The sequence below is a fragment of the Tursiops truncatus genome, chromosome 15 (genome assembly GCF_011762595.2).
Source record: "Tursiops truncatus isolate mTurTru1 chromosome 15, mTurTru1.mat.Y, whole genome shotgun sequence".
Taxonomy (NCBI): Eukaryota; Metazoa; Chordata; class Mammalia; order Artiodactyla; family Delphinidae; genus Tursiops; species Tursiops truncatus.
In genome coordinates, this window is record NC_047048.1 from 14,189,677 (window position 1) to 14,213,373 (window position 23,697).

A 23,697-nucleotide genomic window follows, 5' to 3' on the forward strand; every position below is an offset into this window, starting at 1 on the left:
GGAAACACACATCTTCAGCCATCACCCCATTATTTAAGGGTTCAACTGACTCTTTAGGCACTAAACCAAAAGAAACTGATTAGACTCTAAAGACAAATTACTGGCATTTCCCTGCTACTGATACTATTACCAGGGATGATTCATTTTACCTGTCAACTTGGCTGGGCCATGGTGCCCAGATATTTGGTCAAACATTATTCTGGATATTGCCATGAAGGTGTCTTTTGGACGAGATTAACGTTTAAGGCAGTGGGCTTTGAGTAAAGCAGACTGCCCTCTCTAATGTGGGTGGACCTCACCCAATCAACTGAAAGCCTTAAAAGAACAAAGGCTGACCTCCCCCAAGCAAGAAGGAATTCTGCCAGCAGACTGCCTCTGCATCTGAACTGCAATGCTTCTTAAATTTCCAGCCTGCTGGTCTACCCCAATGGATTATTTTTAATCTATCTTTTTGATTGGCCAAACCTGCACGATTACATGATCCAATTCCTTAAGCCAATCTCACTCTATCAATCTGTATCTATCTATCTATCTATCTATCTATCTATATATACACACACCCACACAGTGGGTGTGTTGACTCTGTTTCTCTGGAGAATTCTGACTAGTAACTATCCAAAAGAAAACAAGACTTTGCCTTGAAATTTATTTAAAAGGCATATGGTTTATTTGAAGATCAACAATCAATAATATTAACTAAATCAACAAACAGTCTAAGAAAAGCTAATAAATTCCTGATGTGGAGACTTCCTAGTTCTTCACCACACAGTTTCATTTAATTTTCCAAAAGACTGGTAAGAGACACTGCTTTATCCAAATAAGAGAAAATGACTTGTTCAAAAAAAAAATGCTTGAGACTAAAAGCCAAGATGAAATATTAAAATATTTATTAGCATCTCTGAAGATGTACAATAGGTTAGCACATACACAGACACACACAAATATGTACAGGGCAACTTTCCCTAGAAAATTCATACAGAATAAAATAAAGGTATAACTGACTATCCTTTATAAATTATTATTGATCTTGAATCATTATTTGCATTGCTCTCCCAACTTCTCCTAGGAAATCAGAAGAGTAATAAGAAGTACCGCGGTAAAAAATAACAAATAGATTTGGTCTTTGTTCCTGGTTCCCCACACAGAGCTCCTAGAACCCCTGGGATTTCCTGAGTGGTAGGAGTGTCTTTTGTCCTTCATAAGGAGACCCCTTTGAGCATACCTAAATTTATGCAAATGGGGTGACATAGGGCAGGATCCCTAAATAGCCTCAGGCTGGGGCTGGTCACCAGAAAGACCAAGTGTTTAAGGGACTGGAACTTTCAACCACACAGACCTGTGAGAAAGGGAAGAGGGGGCTACAAGTTAAGCTCTATAGTCTCTTGAACAAGATCTGATGAGCTTCTGGGTTGGTGAGCATGCCAGGAGGGTGGCCAACTCCATGGCGACAGAAGCTCCTGGCCTTGGGACCATTCCAGATGTACTTCTCCACCTGGCTGTTCTTCTGTGACCTCTATATATCCTTTATAATAACATGGCAAAAATAAGTAAATGTTTCTCTGTTCTGTGAGCCACTCTAACAAACCAGGAATCCAAGGAGGAGGGTGTGGGAACTTCCAATTTATAGCCAGTTGGTCAGAAGCACAGGTAACATCCCAGACTTGTGATTGGCAGCTGAAGTGGGGGGCAGTCTTATAGGACTGAATCCTTAACCTGCGGGGCCTGATGCTATCTCCAGACAGTGTCAGGATTGAATTAAATTTGTCGGACACCCAGGCAGTGTCGCTGAGACCTGGAGAACTGCTGGGTGATGTTAGGAAAACAACATCAGAAGCACTGAGACCTCAAGAAGCAGTGACCTGACCGAACAAATTTCTTCGCATCAAAGAATCACCTGATCTTCAAAATGCTAATTACTGGGGTTTATAAAGACTCCCATTGATGATGCTAGCACCACAAGAGGGCCTATGTCAAAACAACCATGGTTGCAATTCATCTTTTTTGTTGTTGTATATGAAAGGAAAGGATAAAGAGGAGAGGACTAACCAGTGGCAGGTGGAGACAGAGGCATGCACATTTAACAGGGAACCTAATAGATTTATTTCAGTTGATCATCTGCAGCTGTCGTTATATCACTTTACAAGTCCTCCACATCTATCTACGGTAGTGGGTCTCAAAGTATGGTCCCCAGTTCAATAACATCGATACCACCAGGAAATCTCAAAATGCACATTCTCGGTTGCTACCTCAGACTTACTGAATCATTCTCTGGGGAAGGAGACCAGGAATCTCTACTTTAATGCACGATTCTGATGCACACTAAAGCTTGAGAACCAGCCATCTCCAGTAGAGTCAAATACTTTGAACTATGAGACACAACTGGATCAGGAAATTCTAGAAACTGAGTGGCAGAATTCTACACATCACTGTGGATCATGTGGAGGAAATCTGATTAATATTAACCCTCCTTTTTTGTAAGGCATTTATTCAAAAATGCTTTCCCAATACCAACTGATATTACTTAAGAATTTTCCAGTGCTCTAAAATTCTCAGTCCATCCACAAGGCTGCTTTGTACCCAACAAGACAGAACAATAGCAAAAGTTTTTAGGAAGAATGAGGATATACTCCCAGGCAAAACTCACAGGCTGAGTGTACCACATTATAAATAGCTAAGCTTTGAATTATGTTTTTTAATTCTCCCATCATATAAGATATAAAGTTATTAGTAAAAACTAAAAAGGCCAAGACATATATAATATTTCTACAAAGTTTTCACTTTCCTATATGAGAACTGCCAGCAAGGACAAAATCCTGCCAAAGGAGGCAATTCCTCTGCCAATTTAATTCAGGCTATTAGCATCCCTTTGTAGAGGGATAATAAATACCTCTAAACTGCTTCATCATGTTCTGATGGTTTTCAATGGCTTCCTTTAAGATCATTTCAGGCTGGTCCATCTTCCACCGCCATTCAGTACCCACTGGATTGGTGTGGTGCCTAGAAAAAAGAGGCAGAAGTTCTAAAGGACTCCCTGCATTAAACCTCAGCTAGTTACCTCCTATGAAGGAGTCCATATAATTATAAAATCAGGGTTGGTTTCCTACAAAAAGCTCAGCTATTTATAGCTGTAGTTTACAACTTATTTTGAGTCATGACACCTAGCAGAGAGGGGTAGATGGCAAGTGCCTGGCCAAGACTGAGACTTACTCGGGACAATATAAAACGTGCAGCCCTCTCGCAGCCATACAACACCAGGCCAACAAGCATCCAGTAACGACCACCAGTAGAATATTGTTGCAAGACCCTCTCTGAGAGGCAGTGCAATGGGAAGACCTAATTGAAATCCCAGAAAGGAACAAAGCAGAAAAAAATGTAGAAAAATTATGGCCAACAATTTTCCAAAGTTAATGAGAAACAATTAACCACAGATCGAAGGAACTCGCAAAACGACAACCAGGGTATTTTGAAAACAGCCTAGGGCTTCCCTGGTGGCGCAGTGGTTGAGAGTCCGCCTGCCGATGCAGGAGACACGGGTTCGTGCCCCGGTCCGGGAAGACCCCACATGCCACGGAGCGGCTGGGCCCGTGAGCCATGGCCACTGAGCCTGCGTGTCCGGAGCCTGTGCTCCGGACGGGAGAGGCCACAACAGCGAGAGGCCCGCGTACCGCAAAAAAAAAAAAAACAGCCTAAAAATACAGTATCTAAACTAATGAAAACAAAAGAAAATAAGAAAACCTTCAACTTAGAGAAAAAGGACACACTACTTAAGAACAAAGGTTAAAAATTATTTCTGAAAACTCATCAGAAAACAAATAAGCCAGATGAAACTATAATGACACCTGAAAGAATGCATAAAGGAAACAAACTTGTCAACTCAGAATTCTATACCCAGTGCAAATATCCTTCCAAAAATGGAGTAATAAAGACTTTTGCAGGACTTCCCTGGTGGCTCAGTGGTTAAGAAGCCGCCTGCCAATGCAGGGGACACAGGTCAAGCCCTGGTCCGGGAAGATCTCACATGCCGTGGAGCAACTAAGCCCACGTACCACAACTACTGAGCCTGCGCTCTAGAGCCCATGCGCCACAACTACTGAACCAGCGCTCTAGAGCCTGCAAGCCACAACTACTGAGCCCGCATGCCACAACTACTGAGCCCGTGTGCCACAACTACTGAAGCCCACGCACCTAGAGTCCATGCTCCACAACAAGAGAAGCCACCACAATGAGAAGCCCACATACCGCAACAAAGAGTAGCCCCAACTCACTGCAGCTAGAGAAAGCCTGCATGCAGCAACGAAGACCTAATGCAGCATCTTTTAAAAAAAAAAAAAAATTGGCAAGCCCCTGATAAAACTGATCAAGAAAAAAAACAACAAATGCATAAATATAATATTAGGAATGAAAAAGGGGATTAATTACAGAAACAACAGAGCTTTAGGTAAATCTGAGTACAGTGTTGGGCAGAAATTGATTATTACAGATCATCACATATTTGGTCACCATGGCCATTCATTTTTACTTACCGCCAACAGAAGACACATTTATTTGCACACGCCAAGCTCGGGGTAGTTTCCATGCAACGATGGCTTTCAATGCCATAGAACGTATGTTTATAGCAACCTCCTCTCCCTCGGAGCATGGACTGTGAAAGTACAAAACAAACGATAATTTGAATAAAGTCCTCACAGCAAGGAAACAAAACACCAAGGCATCATTTTAAAGAAGAAACCATGCGTTTCGTAAGCATAAGTACCCCTACTGGTAGCTGCATGAGGCAGAAAATTAACATTAAAGCCTTATAGTGTTTTGATGGTGTTTGGGTTTTGATACTGCTCTGGGTTTTCTACAACCTAATGAGATAAATCTATGATTCATTAACTCTGAAAGTTCTATAGGGAGGACCATGGATGCTTTCATTTTCAAATCCACCCAACTGCCTCAAATATTAGTACAATAATATATAATGCCAAAGGAGAGATAAGACAGGCTCTCAGAATAGGGGGGGCAGTGTAGCGCTCATCTGAAAGAGTATCTCTGCATTTAACAAAGGAGGGTGGGTTAAGGAATGCAACCTGGAGCATATTCTATGTCAACCAAATGGTAGAATTTGAATATACTGAGACTGTTGAGGGGGCAAACAGCATGTACACAAGAAACAGATTATTCCAGAAAAGAACACTATTTAATATGTGATTGGTAAAACCACGGGAAGTGCAGTAAGAAAGGTAATTTGAAGAAACACTGCAGATCAACTCAGGGTTGGAATCACAAGATACTATCAAGCTTCCTGAGGTATCATCAGAAAGATCCGTCTAGGAGCTCTGTGCAAGGTGGGCTTGATTCAGTAAAAGTGAAACCTGTGAGGAGGTTATGCAAGAAAGGTCATGGTGATTTGTCTCAAAACATTAGTGGAGGAAACAGGAAGGGTACTACAGAGGTACAATCAGTGCCATCCCCAATTAGAGGGGCAAAACAGAGGAAGTCATCCAAGATAACTGAGGTTTTGAGCCTAAGTGACTCACATACTATGGAACTAACAATGGGAACAACAAATGAGGAGACATAGATGGAGAGCCTTTACACATATATACCAGTGTATAATATACATCAGTGTACTGATATTACAATGCTGTCCACATAAAATCTACCAGCTTGCTACTGTGTCAGTTGATCACAAAGTCTTATTTTTTGGTCCTGATAAAAGGGGTTCCCCTGTCCATCTCACTTAGTACTTACACTAAGAAAAATAGAGTGAAGGAAAAATATTGTTCAGGATAACTGTTTCTACAAACTCTCTTCCAAGTTCCCAATAAAATATTCAAGAAGGCAAACAAAATATTTATATCTTGCAAGTAACACTGAAAACTACAAAGTCCACCACATGCAAAAGTCACAGAGTAATTACCACTAAATATCAACATCACGCCAATGGAGAAACCAAGTTGAAGACTTGCATGTTTCACTCATTATTTAGCAATTAGTTAATGTACTTCAAGCATGCTGTGTACTGAATGTACAATGACTAATAAGACAGAGCCCCTACCCATGATCTGTTTGGAGGAAATGGCAAGTAAGCAAGAAAAATGTGCAATACTATTATGACAGTCTGATTGAATCAATTACGATTCTTTTGCAAGCAACAGAAACGGAGTCTGGCTAAAGAGAAAAAGAATTTATTGAAAGGATTTCACAGCTCATAGACCCATTATAAAGGCAAGAACGAAGGAAGGCTGGCAGCGGGACCACCACTCAATCCCCCAGAAGCCATATACTACAGACACCACCCCTCTCTGGATACCATCACCAGCACCACCCCTGAATGGCAGATGCTGCTGCCACCAGCACAAGAATGAGTTCTCCATGTCCCAGTCCCTTTCCATCACTCACTCCACACTCAAAGTCTCCGGCTGAAAAGAATGACTATCCTAGATGACACTTTTATACCCAAGTTGCCACAACGTGGTACCAGGAAACAGTATGTCTTCCTTAGCTTCTGCAGCAGGCAGTGGGCCCTCACATCAAACAAAGCCCATTTAATGGGAAATTCCCCAAACATGAAAACACTCAGATGCTGGGCAAGCAGAGAAAAGGCAAATGTCCAGCATGGTATTACTGGAGCCCATGGGACAGATGACCATCCAGGCTCAGCCTTCCAGGACCAGTGAGAACTCCTCAGAGGTGAGATGCCCAAACTGAATACTGAAAGGCTAAAAGGATAAAGGGACAGACACATGTGAAAAGCATGGCATGTTTTTCTTTTAAAAACTTTTCTGGGCTTCCCTGGTGGTGCAGTGGTTGAGAGTCCGCCTGCCGATGCAGGGGACATGGGTTTGTGCCCCGGTCCAGGAGGATCCCACACGCCGCAGAGCGGCTGGGCCCATGAGCCACGGCCGCTGAGCCTGCGCGTCCAAAGCCTGTGCTCCTCAACAGGAGAGGCCACAACGGTGAGAGCCCCGCGTATCGCAAAAAAAAAAAAAAAAAAAAAAAAAAGTTTTCTGTAAGTTTTACACTTTAGATTTAAGGTTCTGATCCATTTTGAGTTAATTTTGATGTATGTATTTTATGTATGTTTGTGTGTGTGTATGTGTCAGTGTGTGTACTTTTGGTGTATGTGGTTTGGTGGTAGTGGGTTTTTTTTGGTTTTTTGCCTATGGATGTCTAATTTCCCCAGCACCATTAGTTGGAAAGGTTATCCTTCCTCCAAGGAATTGCTTTTGAACCTTTGTAAAAAAAATCAATTAAGCATATTTGTGGGTTTGTTTCTGAGATCTCCATTCTGTCCCATTGATCTATGTGTCCGTCCCTCCACCAACACCATACCGTCCTGATTACTGTAGCAATACAGTAAGCTGTAATATCTGGATATATGGTTCCTCTCCTTTTATTCTTCCTCAATATTGTTTAAGCTATTTTACATTCCTGTGCCTTTACTTTTAAATTTTATAATAAGTTGTCTATTTCTACAAAAACCTTCCTGGGATTTTAATAGGAATTGCATTAAACCCACAGATCAATTCAGGCAAAATTGATGTTTTACAATATTGAGTCTTTCAATCCATGAACATTTATTTCGATTTACATTTAGATTTTTATTTACATTTACTTAGATTTTCATTGGTTTCTGATTTGAGATCTTTCCTCATTTCTAATATAAGTATGCATTGCTGGAAATTTCTCTCTGAGCACTGCTTGAGCTGCATCCTATACATCGATATAATTATTTTTTTTTTACTATCATTCAGTTCTATGTATTTTTTCATTTCCTTTGAGACTTCCTCTTTGACCCAAGGCTTACTCAGAAATGTATGTTTAATTTCCACATATTTAGAGATTTCCCTTTTGTTTCTATTATTGATTTCTAGTTTGATTCCATTATGGTCAGAGAACGCACTCTGTATGATTTTAATACTTATAAATCTGCTGAGCTTTGTTCTATGGCCTAAGACATGGTCTATCTTGGTGAACGTTCCATCGGCACTTGGAAGAAATGCACATCCTCCTGTTGCTGGGTGGTATGTTCTCTATATGTCAACTAGATCCTACTGGTTAACTCTACTGTTGAGATTTTCTAGAGCCTTGTGATTTTCAGTCTAGTACTTCTAGCAGTTGCTGAGAGGCAATTTCAAAGTGACCAACTATAACTGTGGGTTTGGTTTCTTTTGTTTTTTTTCTAATTTCTCCATTCAACTATGTCAGCTTTTGCTTGATTTATTTTGAGCCTCTGATGTTTGGTACATATTCATATAATGTAGATTGATCTTCTTATCATTACAAAATGTCACTCTCTGTCTCTAGTAATTTTCTTTGCTCTGAAGTCTACTTAATCTGGTATTAATACAGGCAATCCTGCTTTTTGGATTACTGTTGGCATGGTATATATTTTTCTATCATTTTACTCAACCTACCTGTGTCACTGAATTTGAAGTGAGTTTCTTGTAAACAACTTATATTTGGGTCATTTTTTAAATCCACTCTTCCAACCTGTATCATTTGATGGATATATGTAGAATATTTACATCTGAAGTAATTATTTATGAATTAGCCCTAAAATAGTCTACTATTTTATTATTTGTTTCTTGTTCCCTCTGATTCTCATTCCTATTAGTCTTTTCTTGATTTCCTACAGGTTACTTAAACATTTTTAGGATTCCATCTTAATTTTTTTTTGTTTTTGAGTGTATCTCTTTGTATAGTTTTTGTAGTGGTTGTTCTGGGTATAAAAATATACATACTAGTAGACCTATGACAGTCTACCAGGAAAAACATTTTACCACCTTCAAGTGAAGCGTGGAAACATCCCTTCCATTCAGATCTCTTTAATTTTCCCTCTTTTAAATTAAATATTATTGTCTTGAGTATCACATGGTGTTATAATTTTTGTTTCAATCATCAAATATGATTTATAAAAGTTATAAGGAAAATGATCATTTACTGTTTGTACCCATATTTCTGCTCTTTCCATCATTCTGCCTTCCTTTCTGGTGCTCTAAGAATCTTTTATCACTTCATTAGGTTGAAGAGCTTCCTTTAGCTGGTCTTTAAGAGAAGATTTGCTAGAAACAGATTCTTTCAGTTTTCTTTCACCTGATAATGTCTTTATTTAATCTTCATTCTTGAAGGATAGTTTTGCCAGTCACAGAAATCATGACTGACAGTTATTTTCTTTCAACACTTGAAAACCATGTGCTGCTTTCCCTCTGGCCTCCATGATTTCAGATGAGAAATCTGACATCAAATTGATGTTAGTTCATTGTTTATCTCTAGCATCTTTCAAGACATTTTTCTTCTTTAGTTTTCAGATCATTAATTTTAGGGTATCTCCATGTGGATGTCCTTGGTTCTATCCTGTTTGGAGTTGGCTCTCTCTGCTGTTCAGATTGGCTAAATTCTATTGACTTGTCCTGGTCACAGATCATTCTGTTATTTGGTAAGGTCCCTGACTCTATCCTCTGTCATCTCCACTCTATTACTGTGCCCATTCAGTGAGTTTTTATTCCTGTTATTGTATTTTTTTCAATTTTATAATTCCTTCTTGGTTCCTTTTATAACTTCTATTTCTTTGCTGAGATTTTTTATTCTTTCATTTGTTTCAAGAGACTTTGTAACTGATTGCTGAAGCATTTTTATGACAGCTGCTTTAAAATCCTTGTCAGATGATTCCACCATCTGATTCATCTGGTGTTGGTTTCAGTTCATTATCTTTTTTTGCTCAAGTTGTGATTTTCACGGTTCTTGGAATGACAGGCGATTTTTTTTTACTGCATCCTAGACATTTTGTCTACTATGTTAGGAGGCTCTAGATCCTATTTCATTCTTTCATTTTAGCAGCAGGCACTTTGTTTAGGTTGAGCCTGCAGGTCCTGGACTATTTTTGTATGCTGTGGCTCCAACGGCAGTTTAATTTTCAGAGGCTTTGCATTGAAATTTTGCTTGGGCTCCCATTGATCTCCGCTGGTAGCATCAGAGTGGGTGAAAGAGGTTTCTCCAGGGTGACCCACTAGAGGTCTCTCAATGGAGGAGGCGAGTCTCAGGCCAGCAGGCTTCCCAGAGCAGGCTGCTCGTGTGGCAGAGTCCCTCTGGCCAATGGCCCTGGGCAGCCCCAGTAACTCTGAGTGGGAGAGGGAAGTCTCCGGACACACAAACAAAGAGGCTTGGCTTCCCCAGATGGGCCACTTCTTGTGGTGGTGTCCCTCTTGCCAGTGCCACGCAGCCACCATGGTATCTCTCAGAGGGGGAAGGGAGTCTTGGGCCCAGCAGGCATGGAGAATATTTCACAGGCCAGGTCGACTGTTGCAGGAGTAAGGCGGTAAGGAGGAGTCTCTCTCTTTCCACTTGTACTTGACCGCCTGGTATCTCTTAGCAGGAGAGGGGAATTTACGGTCCAGCAGGGAAGGAAAGCACTTGTCCCAGCTGCTTATTGGTGGGGCTCCCAACTGATCCCCTTTGCCAGTGGTTCTGGGCTCACTTGAATATGTCAGAGGGACTCCCAGTCCATACTAGGGAGAAACAAGCCTAACTGAGTGGCCTTCTATTGCTAGATTAAGGCTCAGTAAACACAGGGTCTGGGCTGCCTTCTTCTTTAGGTGGAGGGATGTAAGACATCCTGCTGCTCTGTTGTTCCTGCAGTGCTGGGGTCCCAAACCAGTCAGCCTTCCTCTTACCCCATTCCAGAGTTCTTGTTTGGTTGCCTCTTGTGCTTTCCAGGGTTTAGAGTTGTGCATAGCAGGAAGGAGCAAGGAGAAAAAGGTTTATGCCATCTTGTGCAGACTGGAAGTCTTTAGACATTATATTTTGAAAGGAAATGCTCCCATATCTAAAAATTAGTAGATAAGCTGGGTGCAAAAAGAAAACACATGAGAGCAATACATGCTTAGAACCAAGTTTTCATGTTATGAACCTAGGAGAAAAAGATTATAAATAACCTCAGATTCATTAATTCATGAATTCTTATCCTCGAGGCAAATAAGAGCAATACAACCTCGAAAATACAACTGTAGCCCAGCAGATCCACACTGAATGAATGCAAGATACCACTGCTAGATAGGCTCTGCGTACATCAACCTGGTGGGGATGGAGGTGGGGTGTTGGGAGGCAATGCTCCATGGGTCTTTCTCTGAATGTCCTGCAAGCAGAGGCCCTGACTGCCCTTTTTCTAGACTACCTTTTCAAAAAGTTTTACATAGTGAATAGCCTTGGAAGATACAGTGTCTCCCTCTGGGGCAAATGATGGGTATGTTTACTGCTCAGTATAATGAAGATGTGTCCCTCTAGGGCAAAGGTCAGGCAGGATTACTGCCAATTATAAAAGATTGATGTTCCCTAAGCCTGGGGCTCCTCTCCTACAATGTACGTGCAGATGTTACACCTGGCCTTCCTAGTGCTGCTTTATGGGAACCGGGGCTCAGGAAACAGAGCAAATGATAATATTCTGGCTACTGCTATTACTATGAGTAATAAACTGTACTTGCCTTCTGCCAGCATCCATGAACCTGTGGCAGGCTAACTTGCTAGCCTGCAAGTAGGGTAAAGTTTCAGACTCTTCCATTTTTGACAGGGGATGGAGAGTTCAATGCAGAGGTCAATAAACTGCAGCCCATGGGCCAAAGCCAGGCTATTGCCTGTTTACTATAAGTAAAGTTCTGCTGGAATACTGTCACCCATATCTGTTTACTTACATCTATAGCTGCTTTGGGGCTACAATGGCAGAGGTGAAAAGTTGCAACGAGATCGTATGACCCACAAACCTTATAAAGTCACCATCTGGCCCTTTAAGAAAAGGTTTGCTAACCCTTGATTTAGTTATTTATTTCATACAACAGAGCAAAATAAATTCTAAACTGGTTAAACGAACTGTTAAAAAAGTACAAACAGGAGGAGGATTGAGGAAAGACAAAGGAGCAGGAAGCAGCAGAAATCTGTCTCCGCAACTGGACATGAATCTCAATCTGCCTGCTGTGCTTTGTCTTTGACCCAGGAGTCCTGGGTCCTCCACCAACATCTATGAAACTCTGCCAGGTGAAAGAGCAGACTCTCCACAGTTAACACTAGCCCCTGGCTCCTTTGAGCATCTCATGCCATAGAAACAAATTTTGTCAAGAACCAAGGGGATCTCTGGAACATCTCTTTAGTATTCTCATTTACAGTAGGAGAACTTCAGAAAAGCTTGCAGAAGGGGCCAGTACCGGCTCAAACTCTTCATTGACAGAATCACACACCTGATAAGGAAGCATTACTGATAGAGCACAGAGGAACATGGCCTGCCCCGTGGAAGAAGGAAGGTATAAATACCAACCATGACCAGTTGACCAAGTGTGAATATGAGCAGAGTTATAAATGTACACATTATCTTCCTTGTTTGGATATATATAATTGTTTCTCCTCCCCTCCAACTGTTTTATATAAGATGGGTCAGTGGTGGTTAACCTTATAATGTCATCCTTAGGTTAGAGGATCTCAAAAGAGAGTGAAAGGAGAGGGTGAGTACCTCCTTCCTTGCATGAATAACAGTTGCAACAGGTTAGGCACACACAAATGTTTTATTTATATTATGGATTGAAAACATAAATACAGGTAGAAGGGTGTGTACAGATGCTGAGTATCCAAAGAGGTAGACCATGCTGTTAATCCTGAGTCCTGTGCCTGCGCTTCTAGGCAGGGGGTAAGGAGCCCTAACACCCTATTTCTCAGATTCCCTTGCCCAAGGGGTTCTGATTTAGACTCCACCAAGAAGAGGCATTTATGCAAGATTTAGATGGCAAGAAAGGAGAAACCATTATTCCTCCCTGGCAGCAGCTGGCAGACACAAGGGCATACAACAAACACTGAGTCTGCAGCAGCTTCCAAGCAAGCTCCCGGGAAACATTTGCTTTAATGTTGCCAGCATCTCAGGTCACTTCCAGCAGGGTCCTGTGAGTCCAGCACTTTTCGACTTTCTCAAAGCAAGCAGTTCTCTCTGACCTTCACTACCCCAAGCCTTTCAGTGGCTTTGTAAGCAGTCAGTTAATTTACTTTATTAAATCTGTTCTTGCTAAAATACCCGGGACGGTTTCTGTTTTCCTGACTGGTACACATGGGTAGGATTCAGTCAGGTGGAGATCAGAGCAGGGAAGAGAAGCAGCACATGATGTATGAAGGTTAAAACACAAAATAAAACTGAACAAGTAGATCAGAACTACACTAAGTAGGGTCTTCCTCGGGTTCAGGGCTTTATATAATTCATCTGACAAATGTTTACTACATGCCAGGCTCTGTTTTTGGTATTGGAAAGAAAAACAAAGACTCTTAGGTTGGGGAGGACCTGAAAAGGGAAGGGAGGAGACAGACAATAAACAAGATATAATCTATTAAGTGGTAATAATTGCTATGGAGAAATTCCAAGCAGTGTAAGGGGATAGGAGGGGAAGGTTGTTATTTTATATCAGGCGGTCAAGGGAGAGCCTCTCTGATAGAGGCTCACTGAGCAGAGATCTAAGTGAGCAGACAGAGACCAAAAAGCCACAGAGGAGTCTGAGTTCAGTGTATTCAGGGAACAGCACGAAGGCTAGTAAGGCTGGACCAGAGCATGGCAGACCAGACTGAGTGAGATGGGAACCCCTGGAGGTTCTGAGTGAAAGAGTGAGACATCTGGCTGCTGTGTAGGGAACAGACAGTGGAGATGACAAGAATGGAACCAGGAAAAGCAGGCAGGAGATGACTTAAATAATAAAAGGGATACATGACAGTGACTTGGACCAAGGTATAAGAGTACAAGAGGTGAAAAGTAAGTAGTTGCATTCTGGATATATTTTGAAAGATTTGCTCACAGAATAGATGTGGGAGGGTAAACAAACAAACAAACAAAAAAACAACAGAAGAGTATAAATGACTCCCAGGTTTTTGGCCTGAGCAACTGAGAGGATAGCACTGCCATAAACTGCTGGAGTGAAGACTGAGGGGAACAGATTTAGGAGAGGATGCAGGAATTCCGTTTCTGACACATTAAGTTCAAGATGCCTATTACACATCCAAACTGAATACTGAGTAAGAAGTAATGAAGAGCCACCATAGGCTCTGAAAACGGAATGGCTAAATGAGAACTGAACTTGAGATTAACCTGGTTAACGTCAGATAAATTGAGCGGGGGAGGGGGAGGGCATTCACTGGAAGCCAGAAGTAGAGGGAAAAAAGCTACCTGCAACGTTCAAGAGGACAACCTGAACTTCGAGGCTGGCAATGAAAATGGATTGGGGCAGAGGTTCTCAATGGGGCCAACACTACCCCGGGGGGTATTTTGGAAATTTGTGGAAATACTTTTGTTATCAAAATGGTTGGGAGGCCCTACTGGCAAAAAGTAAGGGAGGGGTCAAGTGTTTCACATCTCCTGCAATGCTTAAGATAGTCACACACACACACAAACACACACACAAAAAGTGTCCTTTAATCCACTTCCTTTCAAATGACTCACCAGACCTCCATACTTGTGAAAAACCTATTATAATCATCCAAGCTTAGATTCCAACTTCATTTTACCAATGAAGTATCTTCTGCACATGTTACCATACACTGAATTTTCCAGGAATGCAGCTATTATGTAAAATGAGGAAAGAAAACACTTTCTTTGATGCAAAGCTTTTATAAGAAATTTCAGCATTTTGAAAAACCATGTCACAGAGAACAATGCTGTTTCTAGTATTTAAGTCACCAACACAATACCTGTATCCCATGTTACATTCGTAGGTGTCACCTACAAATACATTACAGAAGAGATCTGAGATGCTTTTGGTAGACTTGGAACCAAATATTAAGTTAACAGCCATATGAAATGCAGGATTCTCACTAATCAAAGTGGTTTAAAAAGTTAGTGTGGTCATTTTATGTATTCATTTTTATAGCACAATGATGAGAAATCTATCTTGCAATAATTATTTGAAATTGAACTTGTTTATTTTGGGGGTGCCTGTCATCTTTAAATCTTACTCTGAAAGTGTCACCAGAGGTCCACCTCACTTCCCTCAACCACTCTTACCACCAGTTCTGTTTCCAATCTACCCACACAGATCAAAGGAACAGAATAGAGAACCCAGAAATAAACGTACACTTACACGGTCAACTAATCTACTGAGGAGGCAAGAATACACAATGGGAAAAAGACGACCTCTTCAGTAAATGATGTTGGGATTACTGGACAGCTACATGCAAAAGAATCAAAATCAACTATTTTCTCTCACCATATACAAAAATAAACTCAAAATGGATCAAAGACTTAAATGTGAGGTCTGAAACCATAAAACTCCTAGAAGAAAACATAGGTGGCATGCCCTTTAACATCAATCTTAGCAATATTTTTTGGATCTGTCTCCTAAGGCAAGGGAAACAAAAGCAAAAATAAACAAATGGGACTGTATCAAACTAAAAATCTTTTGCACAGTGAAGGAAGCTATCAACAACAAAAAAAGCAGCCTACTAAATGGGAGAAGATATTTGCAAACAATATATCCAATAAGGGGTTAATATCCAAAATACATAAAAACACATACAACTTAATAACAACAACCACCAACCAACCAACCTGATTAAAGAATGGGCAGGGGGGCTTCCCTGGTGGAGCAGTGGTTAAGAGCCCGCCTGCCAATGCAGGGGACATGGGTTTGATCCCTGGATTGGGAAGATCCCACATGCCACGGAGCAACTGAGCCCGTGCACCACAACTACTGAGCCTGCACCCTAGAGCCCACAAACCACAACTACTGAAGCCTTTGCGCCTAGAGCCTGGGCTCTGCAACAAGAGAAGCCACCGCAAGGAGAAGCCTGCGCACCACAATGGAGAGTAGCCCCCGCTTGCCACATCTAGAGAAAGCCTGCAAGCAGCAACGAAGATCCAACGCAGCCAAAAAAAAATAATAAAAATTAAAAAATAAAGAATGGGCAGGGGACCTGAGTAGACATTTTTCCAAAGAGGAAGTGCAGATGGCCATCAGACACATGAAAAGATGATTAACAACACTAATCATCAGGGACATGCAAATCAAAACCACAATGAGATACTACCTCACATCTTTCAGAATCACTATCATCAAAAAGACAACAAATAATAAGTGATGGAGAGGATGCAGAGAAAAAGGAACCCTCATGCACTGCTGGTGTGACTGTAAACTGGTGCAGTCACTATGGAGAACAGTATGGAAGTTCCTCAAAAAAATAAAAATAGAACTGCTATATGATACAGCAATTTCACTGCTGGATATTTACCCAAAGAAAACAAAAACAGTAGTTGGAAAAGATATATGCACTCTGATGTTCAATGGAGCATTATTTACAAAGCCAAGATATGGAAGCAACCTTAGTGTCCATTGATAGAGGAATGGATAAAGAAACTGTAGGGTGTGTGTGTGTGTGTGTGTGTGTGCGCGCGCGCGCGCGCGTGCACACAATGGAATATTACTCAATCATAAAAAAGAATGAAATCTTGACATTTGCAACAACATGGATGGACCTTGAGGGTACTATGGTAAGTAAAATAAGTCAGAGAGAGAAAGACAAATACCACATGATCTCACTCATATGTGGAATCTATAAAACAAAACAAACAAACAAAACAAAATGAAAACAGACTCACATACAGAGAATGGGTCATTGCCAGAAGGGAGAGGAGAGAGGATGGACAAACCAGGTGAAGGGAATTAAGAAGTTCAAACCGCCAGCTACATAATAAATACATCACAGGAATATAATATACAACAGAAGGAATATGGTCAACAATATTGTAATAACTTTGTAGGGGGACAGATGGTTACCAGACTTATCGTGGTGATCCTTTCATAACGTATGCAAATGTCAACTTATGTCATATATCTGAAACTAACAATACTGTCACTGTATTTTCATTTAAAAATAAAATAATTTTTAATGCTATCTTATTTGTGCCCATAGGATTTTAATTTATGGAGGTGACTGAGTGCCAACATAGGCCAATGCTATTGAAGGAATATATTACTTACATATCCCAAGAGAAGGGTGCACACCACACCACACAGGGTTTGTTCAGGAGACAGAGGAGCGAGGGGGAAGCCTGGGCCAGAGCTTTTACTGGGGTTTCCTCAGGAAAGGAAAGGCAGAGCAAAGTAAACAGTGCAGGACTGGCTAGTATGAATTATTCCAGTGGGCTTTGAGCTACAAGGCTATCTCCAGTTTTCTGGTAGCTGGGCCTGGGATGATTTAGGACAGGGAGAATATTGGCTTGGTATGTGAGAGAGTTAGATAAGGAGGTAGCTGAAAGCTACAGATTCAGAATTACATATGAAAGGCATGCTCGAGGCAAGCTGCTGTTAATCTTTAGGAATTGGCCCCGGGGAGGGGCAGTCTCTATACGACTGCAGAGCATCAAGAATGCAGAAAATAAGAAATTACAGTTCATGTAATTGACCCTGTGGTGAAGAGATGACAAACAGACAAATATAGAATCTAAGAAAACAGAACAAATACAAACAACAGAAATTCACAGGCTGATCCTAAAATGTATATGGAAATGCAAAAGGCCCAGAAGAGGGGAAACAATCTTGAAAATTAAAAAACAACACAGAGAACTTACACTGCATGATTTCAGACTTATTACAAAGCCAGAGTAATCAAGACAATGTGGTACTGGCTTCAGGATAGACAAACACATCAATGCAACAGCATAAGAGCAGTCCAGACACAGGCCTACCCATATAGTTGACTGAATTTTCTACAAAGTCCTAAAAGTAATTCAATGGTGGAAGGAAAATCTTTTTCAACAAATGATACTAAAACACCCGAATATCCATATAGGGGGCTGGTGGTAGGAAGGAACAATCTTGACCTTTACCTTATACCATTCATAAAAATTAATTCACAGACCCAAACATAAAAGTTAAAACTATATATGAAGCTTCCAAAAGAAAACACAGACTATCCTTGTGACCTTAAAGCTGACAAAGATTTCTTAAAATACAAAAAATATTAACCATACAAAAAAAATGATAAATTGGACTTTATTCAAATTAAAAACTTCAAAAGAGGGACTTCCCTAGTGGCACAGTGGTTAAGAATCCACCTGCCAATGCAGGGGACATGGGTTTAAGTCCTGGTCCAGGAAGATCCCACATGCCGCGGAGCAACTAGGCCCATGTGCCACAACTACTGAGCCTGCACTCCAGAGCCTATGAGCCACAACTAATGAGCCCACGTGCCACAACTACAAAAGCCCACGTGCCTAGAGCCCATGCTCCGCAACAAGAGAGACCACCGCAATGAGAAGCCTGTGCACCGCAATGAAGAGTAGCCCCTGCTTGCTGCCACTAGAGAAAGCCCGCACGCAGCAATGAAGACCCAACACAGCCAAAAATAAATAAGTTAGTTAATTAATTAAAAAAAAAAATTTAAAAGATACCACTAGGAAAATGAAAAAGGAAGCCACAGACTAGGAGAAAATAATCATACTGAACATCAGGCAAAACACTCATATCCACAATATATAGAGAACTCCTACGAGTCAATAATATAAAGTCAGACAACTCAACTTGGGTAAAATATCTGAACAGACACTTCACAACTACAAAAGGCCAATATGCACATGAAAAGGTGCTCCTCATCGTCGATAGTCATCAGCAAAATGTAAATTAAAACCAAAATGGTACCACTTCACACTCATCACGAAAAAGATGTGTAATCCCACATGATGATGAGAATATGTAGCAACTTTCATAAATTGCTGATGCAAGTATAAAATAGTACAACCACACTGAAAACAGACGGGGAGTTTCTTATAAAGTTAAATGTATACCTGCCCTACGACTTAACAATTCCACTCCTAGGTATGTACCCAAATGAAATCGAAACATACGTTCACCAAAAAAACCTCTGTACAAACACATTCATAGCCGTTTTATTCATAAGAGCCGAAAACTGAGAACAACTCAAATAACTATCAACAGACTGAAAACTATGGTATGCTCATACTACTGAATAGTACTCACCAATAAAAAGGAATGAACTACTGATACACATTACATATGGATAAATCTCTGAAACCTTATGTTGAGTTTAAGAAGCGACTTGCAAAAAGCTACACATTATATGATCCTATTCATGTGAAATTCTACAACAGGCAAAACTAAACTACAGTGATAGCAACAAGAACAACTGTTGCCTGGCTGTGGAGGAGGGGGTATTGACCAGAAATGGGCATAAGTGAATTTATCGGCGTTTGGAAAGTAGTCTATAGCTTAATTCAGGTGGTGGATAAGGGTTTTTACATCCATCAAAATATGCTGAACTTGGACTTCCCTGGCGGTCCAGTGGTTAAGACTCCACGCTTCCAATGCAAGGGCCACGGGTTTGATCCCTGGTCGGGGAACTAAGATCCCACATGCCATGCGTCGTGTCCAAAAGGTTAAGAAAAAGCTAAACTCTTAACTAATTCATTCAAAATCATTACATTTTATTAAATGTAAATTATACCTTTAAAATGGTAAATTTGTTGCATATAGTAGCCATATAAAAGTTGCATAACACAGAAATAATATTTGAATAAAAACAAATACCTTTGTCCACCTGCAAAGCTTCACCCCAGAGTGGCTCCCAATCAACTGATAACCTGAATGAAAAAACAGGGAACACAAAGTTGGACTGATTCAAAACCTCATATCAAAAAGTGATTATAAAACTGTAGCAAAGTCATTTTTCTTTGTTTAAATAATGATAGACAACAATCCAATGCCACTAAGGTTTAACTCACCAGGATGATAATACAATTTAAAAGATGTATGCATCTAATAACATGGACTCAAAATACATACAGAAACAATAAGCTAATCCAAAATCACAGGGAGATATTTTAAGATCTCTCAGTATATAACAGATCTCACAGATCAAAACTCAATAGAGCTCTAAGATCTGAAGCAACACAGTAAACTCCATCAAGGACATAGAGAGCACTGCACTCAACAACTACAGGATGCACATGTTTTTCAAAGACCCAAGAAACACTTATGAAAATGAACCATGCACTGGACCATACAGCAAAAACAACTAACAGTATATTTCAGTACAATGAACGACTGGGGAACTGTCATCAATAATCTTCAAAAATAAATAAAGAATCAGATGGGCAACAGGAGATTAAAATAAATATTGCCCCCAAAAGTGGGAAAAATCAAATTCTAGGAACCTGACATAAATTCTCAGCACCGCTCCACAACCTATTTAAATATTTTGACCCACGTAAGACACGAAAAGCATGGAAAAGCCACGCCAAAGCAATCACATTTCCTTATTTTAACAAACTAGTAGAGTAAACAAGTAGAAAATTCTGATTTCAGAAGACATTTAATAAAGTTTCTCATGAGGCTTCAAGTAATAAGCCACAATTATCATGAGTCTCCTGCGCAAAAAGACTCTTGACTTGCAGATAAACGAGGTAAATGGAGAAGTACAGTCTGGATGATGGCATAAATGGATAAGTGGCTGGTTAAACATCCATATTCATAGGGTGATGATTAATGGAACGAAGTCAATTTGGATTACAAGTCTCTAGTGGCAACATTACAGGGCTTTGTCTTCTATCCTCTTCCACATTTATGTAAACATCTCACATATAAATAAAGCACTGCTTATCTACTTGAAGATGGAACCGAGTCCAACTGATCAGCTAATCTCAGATACAGAATAAGCATTTAAAAGATCCCCAGCGAAAATTCTAGTTCTTTTGGACTCCTACATTATATGTTGCTCATACCACTATCATAGAAATCACACTGTATTATATTAGTTCTTTATATCTTTCTCTCCCAAGATACATAGGATTCTACAAAATTCTGCATTTAGGTAGGTATGAAAAGACTGCACAGTATAGGATGGAGAGCCCTGTAGCTGACCACAGTACACACAACGCAGTTACTAAAATTGCAGGGTAGGATTCTGCTTGTAACCAAGATGGAGTAACAGAGTAAAGATTTATTCTCCCACCTGAAATACCAAAAGCTGAACAAAATACATGAAACCACAGTTTTCAGAATACACAACATCAGGCAACAAAGGAAGATGATCCAAGAGAGATGGGAAACAAACAAGGCTGAGTCCTACCATTACCCAAGCTTACTGCCTTGAAAGTTGCCAGGCTGTGCAGCAGGGAGAGATGACACAAGCAGAGCTCAGTATTCTCCCCAAGTTGAGGACACGGAAGTAGAGAGGGGAGCCCCTGTGGCTAAAGTTTGCAAGACTGAGTACTGGAGAGACAAAAGCTACACAGAGATTGAACTCAAGGGTCTGCAGAGGATTCCTGTAAGTACTTGCTTGAGTACTGCTTAGTGCATACGTGAGAGAAAAACTACCCAGTAATGGGAAGGAACCATCTGAAAAGATTAAAGGCATGCCTGGTACTCACAGCCAGCTGGGAACTGTGCCTGTTCCTACCAGTCAGACAGAAAACCTCAAGATTCCAAGGCACCGGGCAGAGTACACAGAAGTGTTTTGCCTCAATGGTGGGGGAAAAAATTAGCTGTATAGTGAGCCAGCTCTGGTCTCACCCAACAAATCATAAAAGCAAGATGAAAAGGCTCAAGCTGTTTCCAAGTAATTTATCTTCATCCCAGAACAAAGTTCAAGAATGTTTATAGGAATTCAAAAATATCCAGTACCCAAAAACATAAAATTAGAGCTGGCATACAATCAAAGATTACCACGCATGCAAAAAAGATAGGAAAACATGATCAATAATGGAGAGAATAAACCAGCAGCCAAAACTGACTCAGAAATGACATAGATGTTAGCAGATAAGGACATTAAAAGTTATAATTGTATTCCATAAGCTCTGAAAGTTAAGTAGAGACATGGAAGATAGAAAAAGACCTAAACTGAACTTCTAGAGATGAAAGCTACATCTAAGCTGGAAAAATACGCTGGATAGAATTACTAGAAGATTCAACTTAGAGACGAAAAGATTACTGAGTTAAACTTGAAGACAGCAATAGGAACTATCCAGTCAGGTAAAGCAGGACAGAAAAAATAATTTTAAAATATGAAAAGCACATCTGTGAGCTATGGGTCAAATTCAAGTGGCCTATTATACATGTAATTGGAGTCCCCAAAAAGAAGAAAGAGAGGGGGTGGCAGAAAAATATTTGAAGAAATAATGTCCAAAATCTGTCCAAATTTGATTAAAACTATACATCCACAGAACCAAGAAGCTCAACAAATCCCAAGAAACAGGAAGAAAACTACACTGAGACATATTATAATTAAAATCATTCAAAATCAGTTGTTAGAAGAAAATCAGGGGGTAAAACACATTACATTTGAAAGGAACGAACAAAAGACGACTGCAGAGCCCTCATGAGAAGCACCGTGATCCAGCAGACAGTGGAAGAACACCCTTAAAGTGCAAAAAAGAAAAAAACTGCCAATTCTAGACACATCAAAAAACTAAAAATCCTTCAAAAATAAAATAAAATTAAATAACAAAAAAATCCTTCAAAAATGAAGGCAAAAGAAAGCCTTTTTCAGATATACAAAAGCTGAAAAAATTCATCATCAACAAACCCACACTACAAGAAATGCAAAAAGGAGTCCTTCAGGCAGAAGGAAAAGGCCATCAGACAACACGGACTTATACAGAGGAATGAAAAGTACCAAAAGTAGTAACTACATGAGTCAATATATAAAATTTTTTCCTAATTATTTAAATCTGTAATAGATAATTGTTTAAACCAAAAGAACAGCAATTTAGTACAGGGCTTAAAACATGTGTAGAAGTAAAAGGTATGAAAACAATTGCACAGAGGTTGAGGAGGGCAAAAACAGAAGTACTGAAGGTTCTTCCACTTTACATGAAGTGGTGTAACACCAAGTGAGGATATACTGTGATACAGGATAGTATAAAACCTCAAGCAACCACTAACCACTAAGCAACCACAGTGCTATAGCTAATAAGCTAACAAAGGATGTAAAACAGAATCATATAATTTAAAAAACTATCTAAAAGAAGGCAGTAAAACAAGAGAAAGGAAATCCAAGAACACATGAGACAAGTAGAAAACAAACAGCAAGATGACAGATTTAAACCTATTATAAAAATCACTTTATTCCTATATGAATGAGACTTAATTTTGCATCAATACTGACAAACTGAACAGTAATCAGAAGTATTAAATATGATTTGACGTAAAAAAAAAATCACTTTATTCTACTCTAATGAAAAGGGATATAGGGCTTCCCTGGTGGCACAGTGGTTGAGGGCCCTCCTGCCGATGCAGGGGACACGGGTTCGTGCCCCGGTCCGGGAAGATCCCACATGCTGTGGAGTGGCTGGGCCCGTGAGCCATGGCCACCGAGCCTGTGCGTCCGGAGCCTGTGCTCCACAACGGGAGAGGCCACAATAGTGAGAGGCCCACGTACCGCAAAAAAAAAAAAAGGCATATATATTTCTATGTAAAAAAATCTGTATATTTTTGTCTGTCTCCTCTAATAAGCTGAGAGCTCCTTGAAGGAGATATGTCAAGTATCTTAAGTTCCTCTGCATTGCCGGAACTGTCACATAAAAGGATCTCAATAATTATAGAAAGAGGGAGGGAGGGAAGGAAGTCAGTCTACTCACCCCCAGTTTATTACTCTTTCTTCTACAGGAAACCAATATCATTCGTTCATTCAACTGCAGCCTTCTTCATAAGGTAGGACCACAGAAATCCAGATATACTTCTACAT

The 23,697-nt window shown here is 40.3% G+C and overlaps 1 protein-coding gene across 8 annotated transcripts in view; it reads right to left on the bottom strand.

Annotated features, from left to right (window-relative positions):
• LOC101322849 (S-adenosyl-L-methionine-dependent tRNA 4-demethylwyosine synthase TYW1) overlaps positions 1-23,697 on the bottom strand; it is a 222,883-nt gene that overhangs the window by 160,276 nt on the left and 38,910 nt on the right. For all 8 annotated transcript variants that reach the window (XM_019921823.3, XM_073792039.1, XM_073792038.1 and 5 more), the window contains exons 9-11: positions 19,542-19,594; positions 4,524-4,642; positions 2,888-2,997 (exon numbers count right to left, since the gene is read on the bottom strand). In XM_019921823.3, coding sequence (XP_019777382.1) covers positions 2,888-2,997; positions 4,524-4,642; positions 19,542-19,594 — 282 coding nt within the window. The remainder of the gene's footprint in view (positions 1-2,887; positions 2,998-4,523; positions 4,643-19,541; positions 19,595-23,697) is intronic.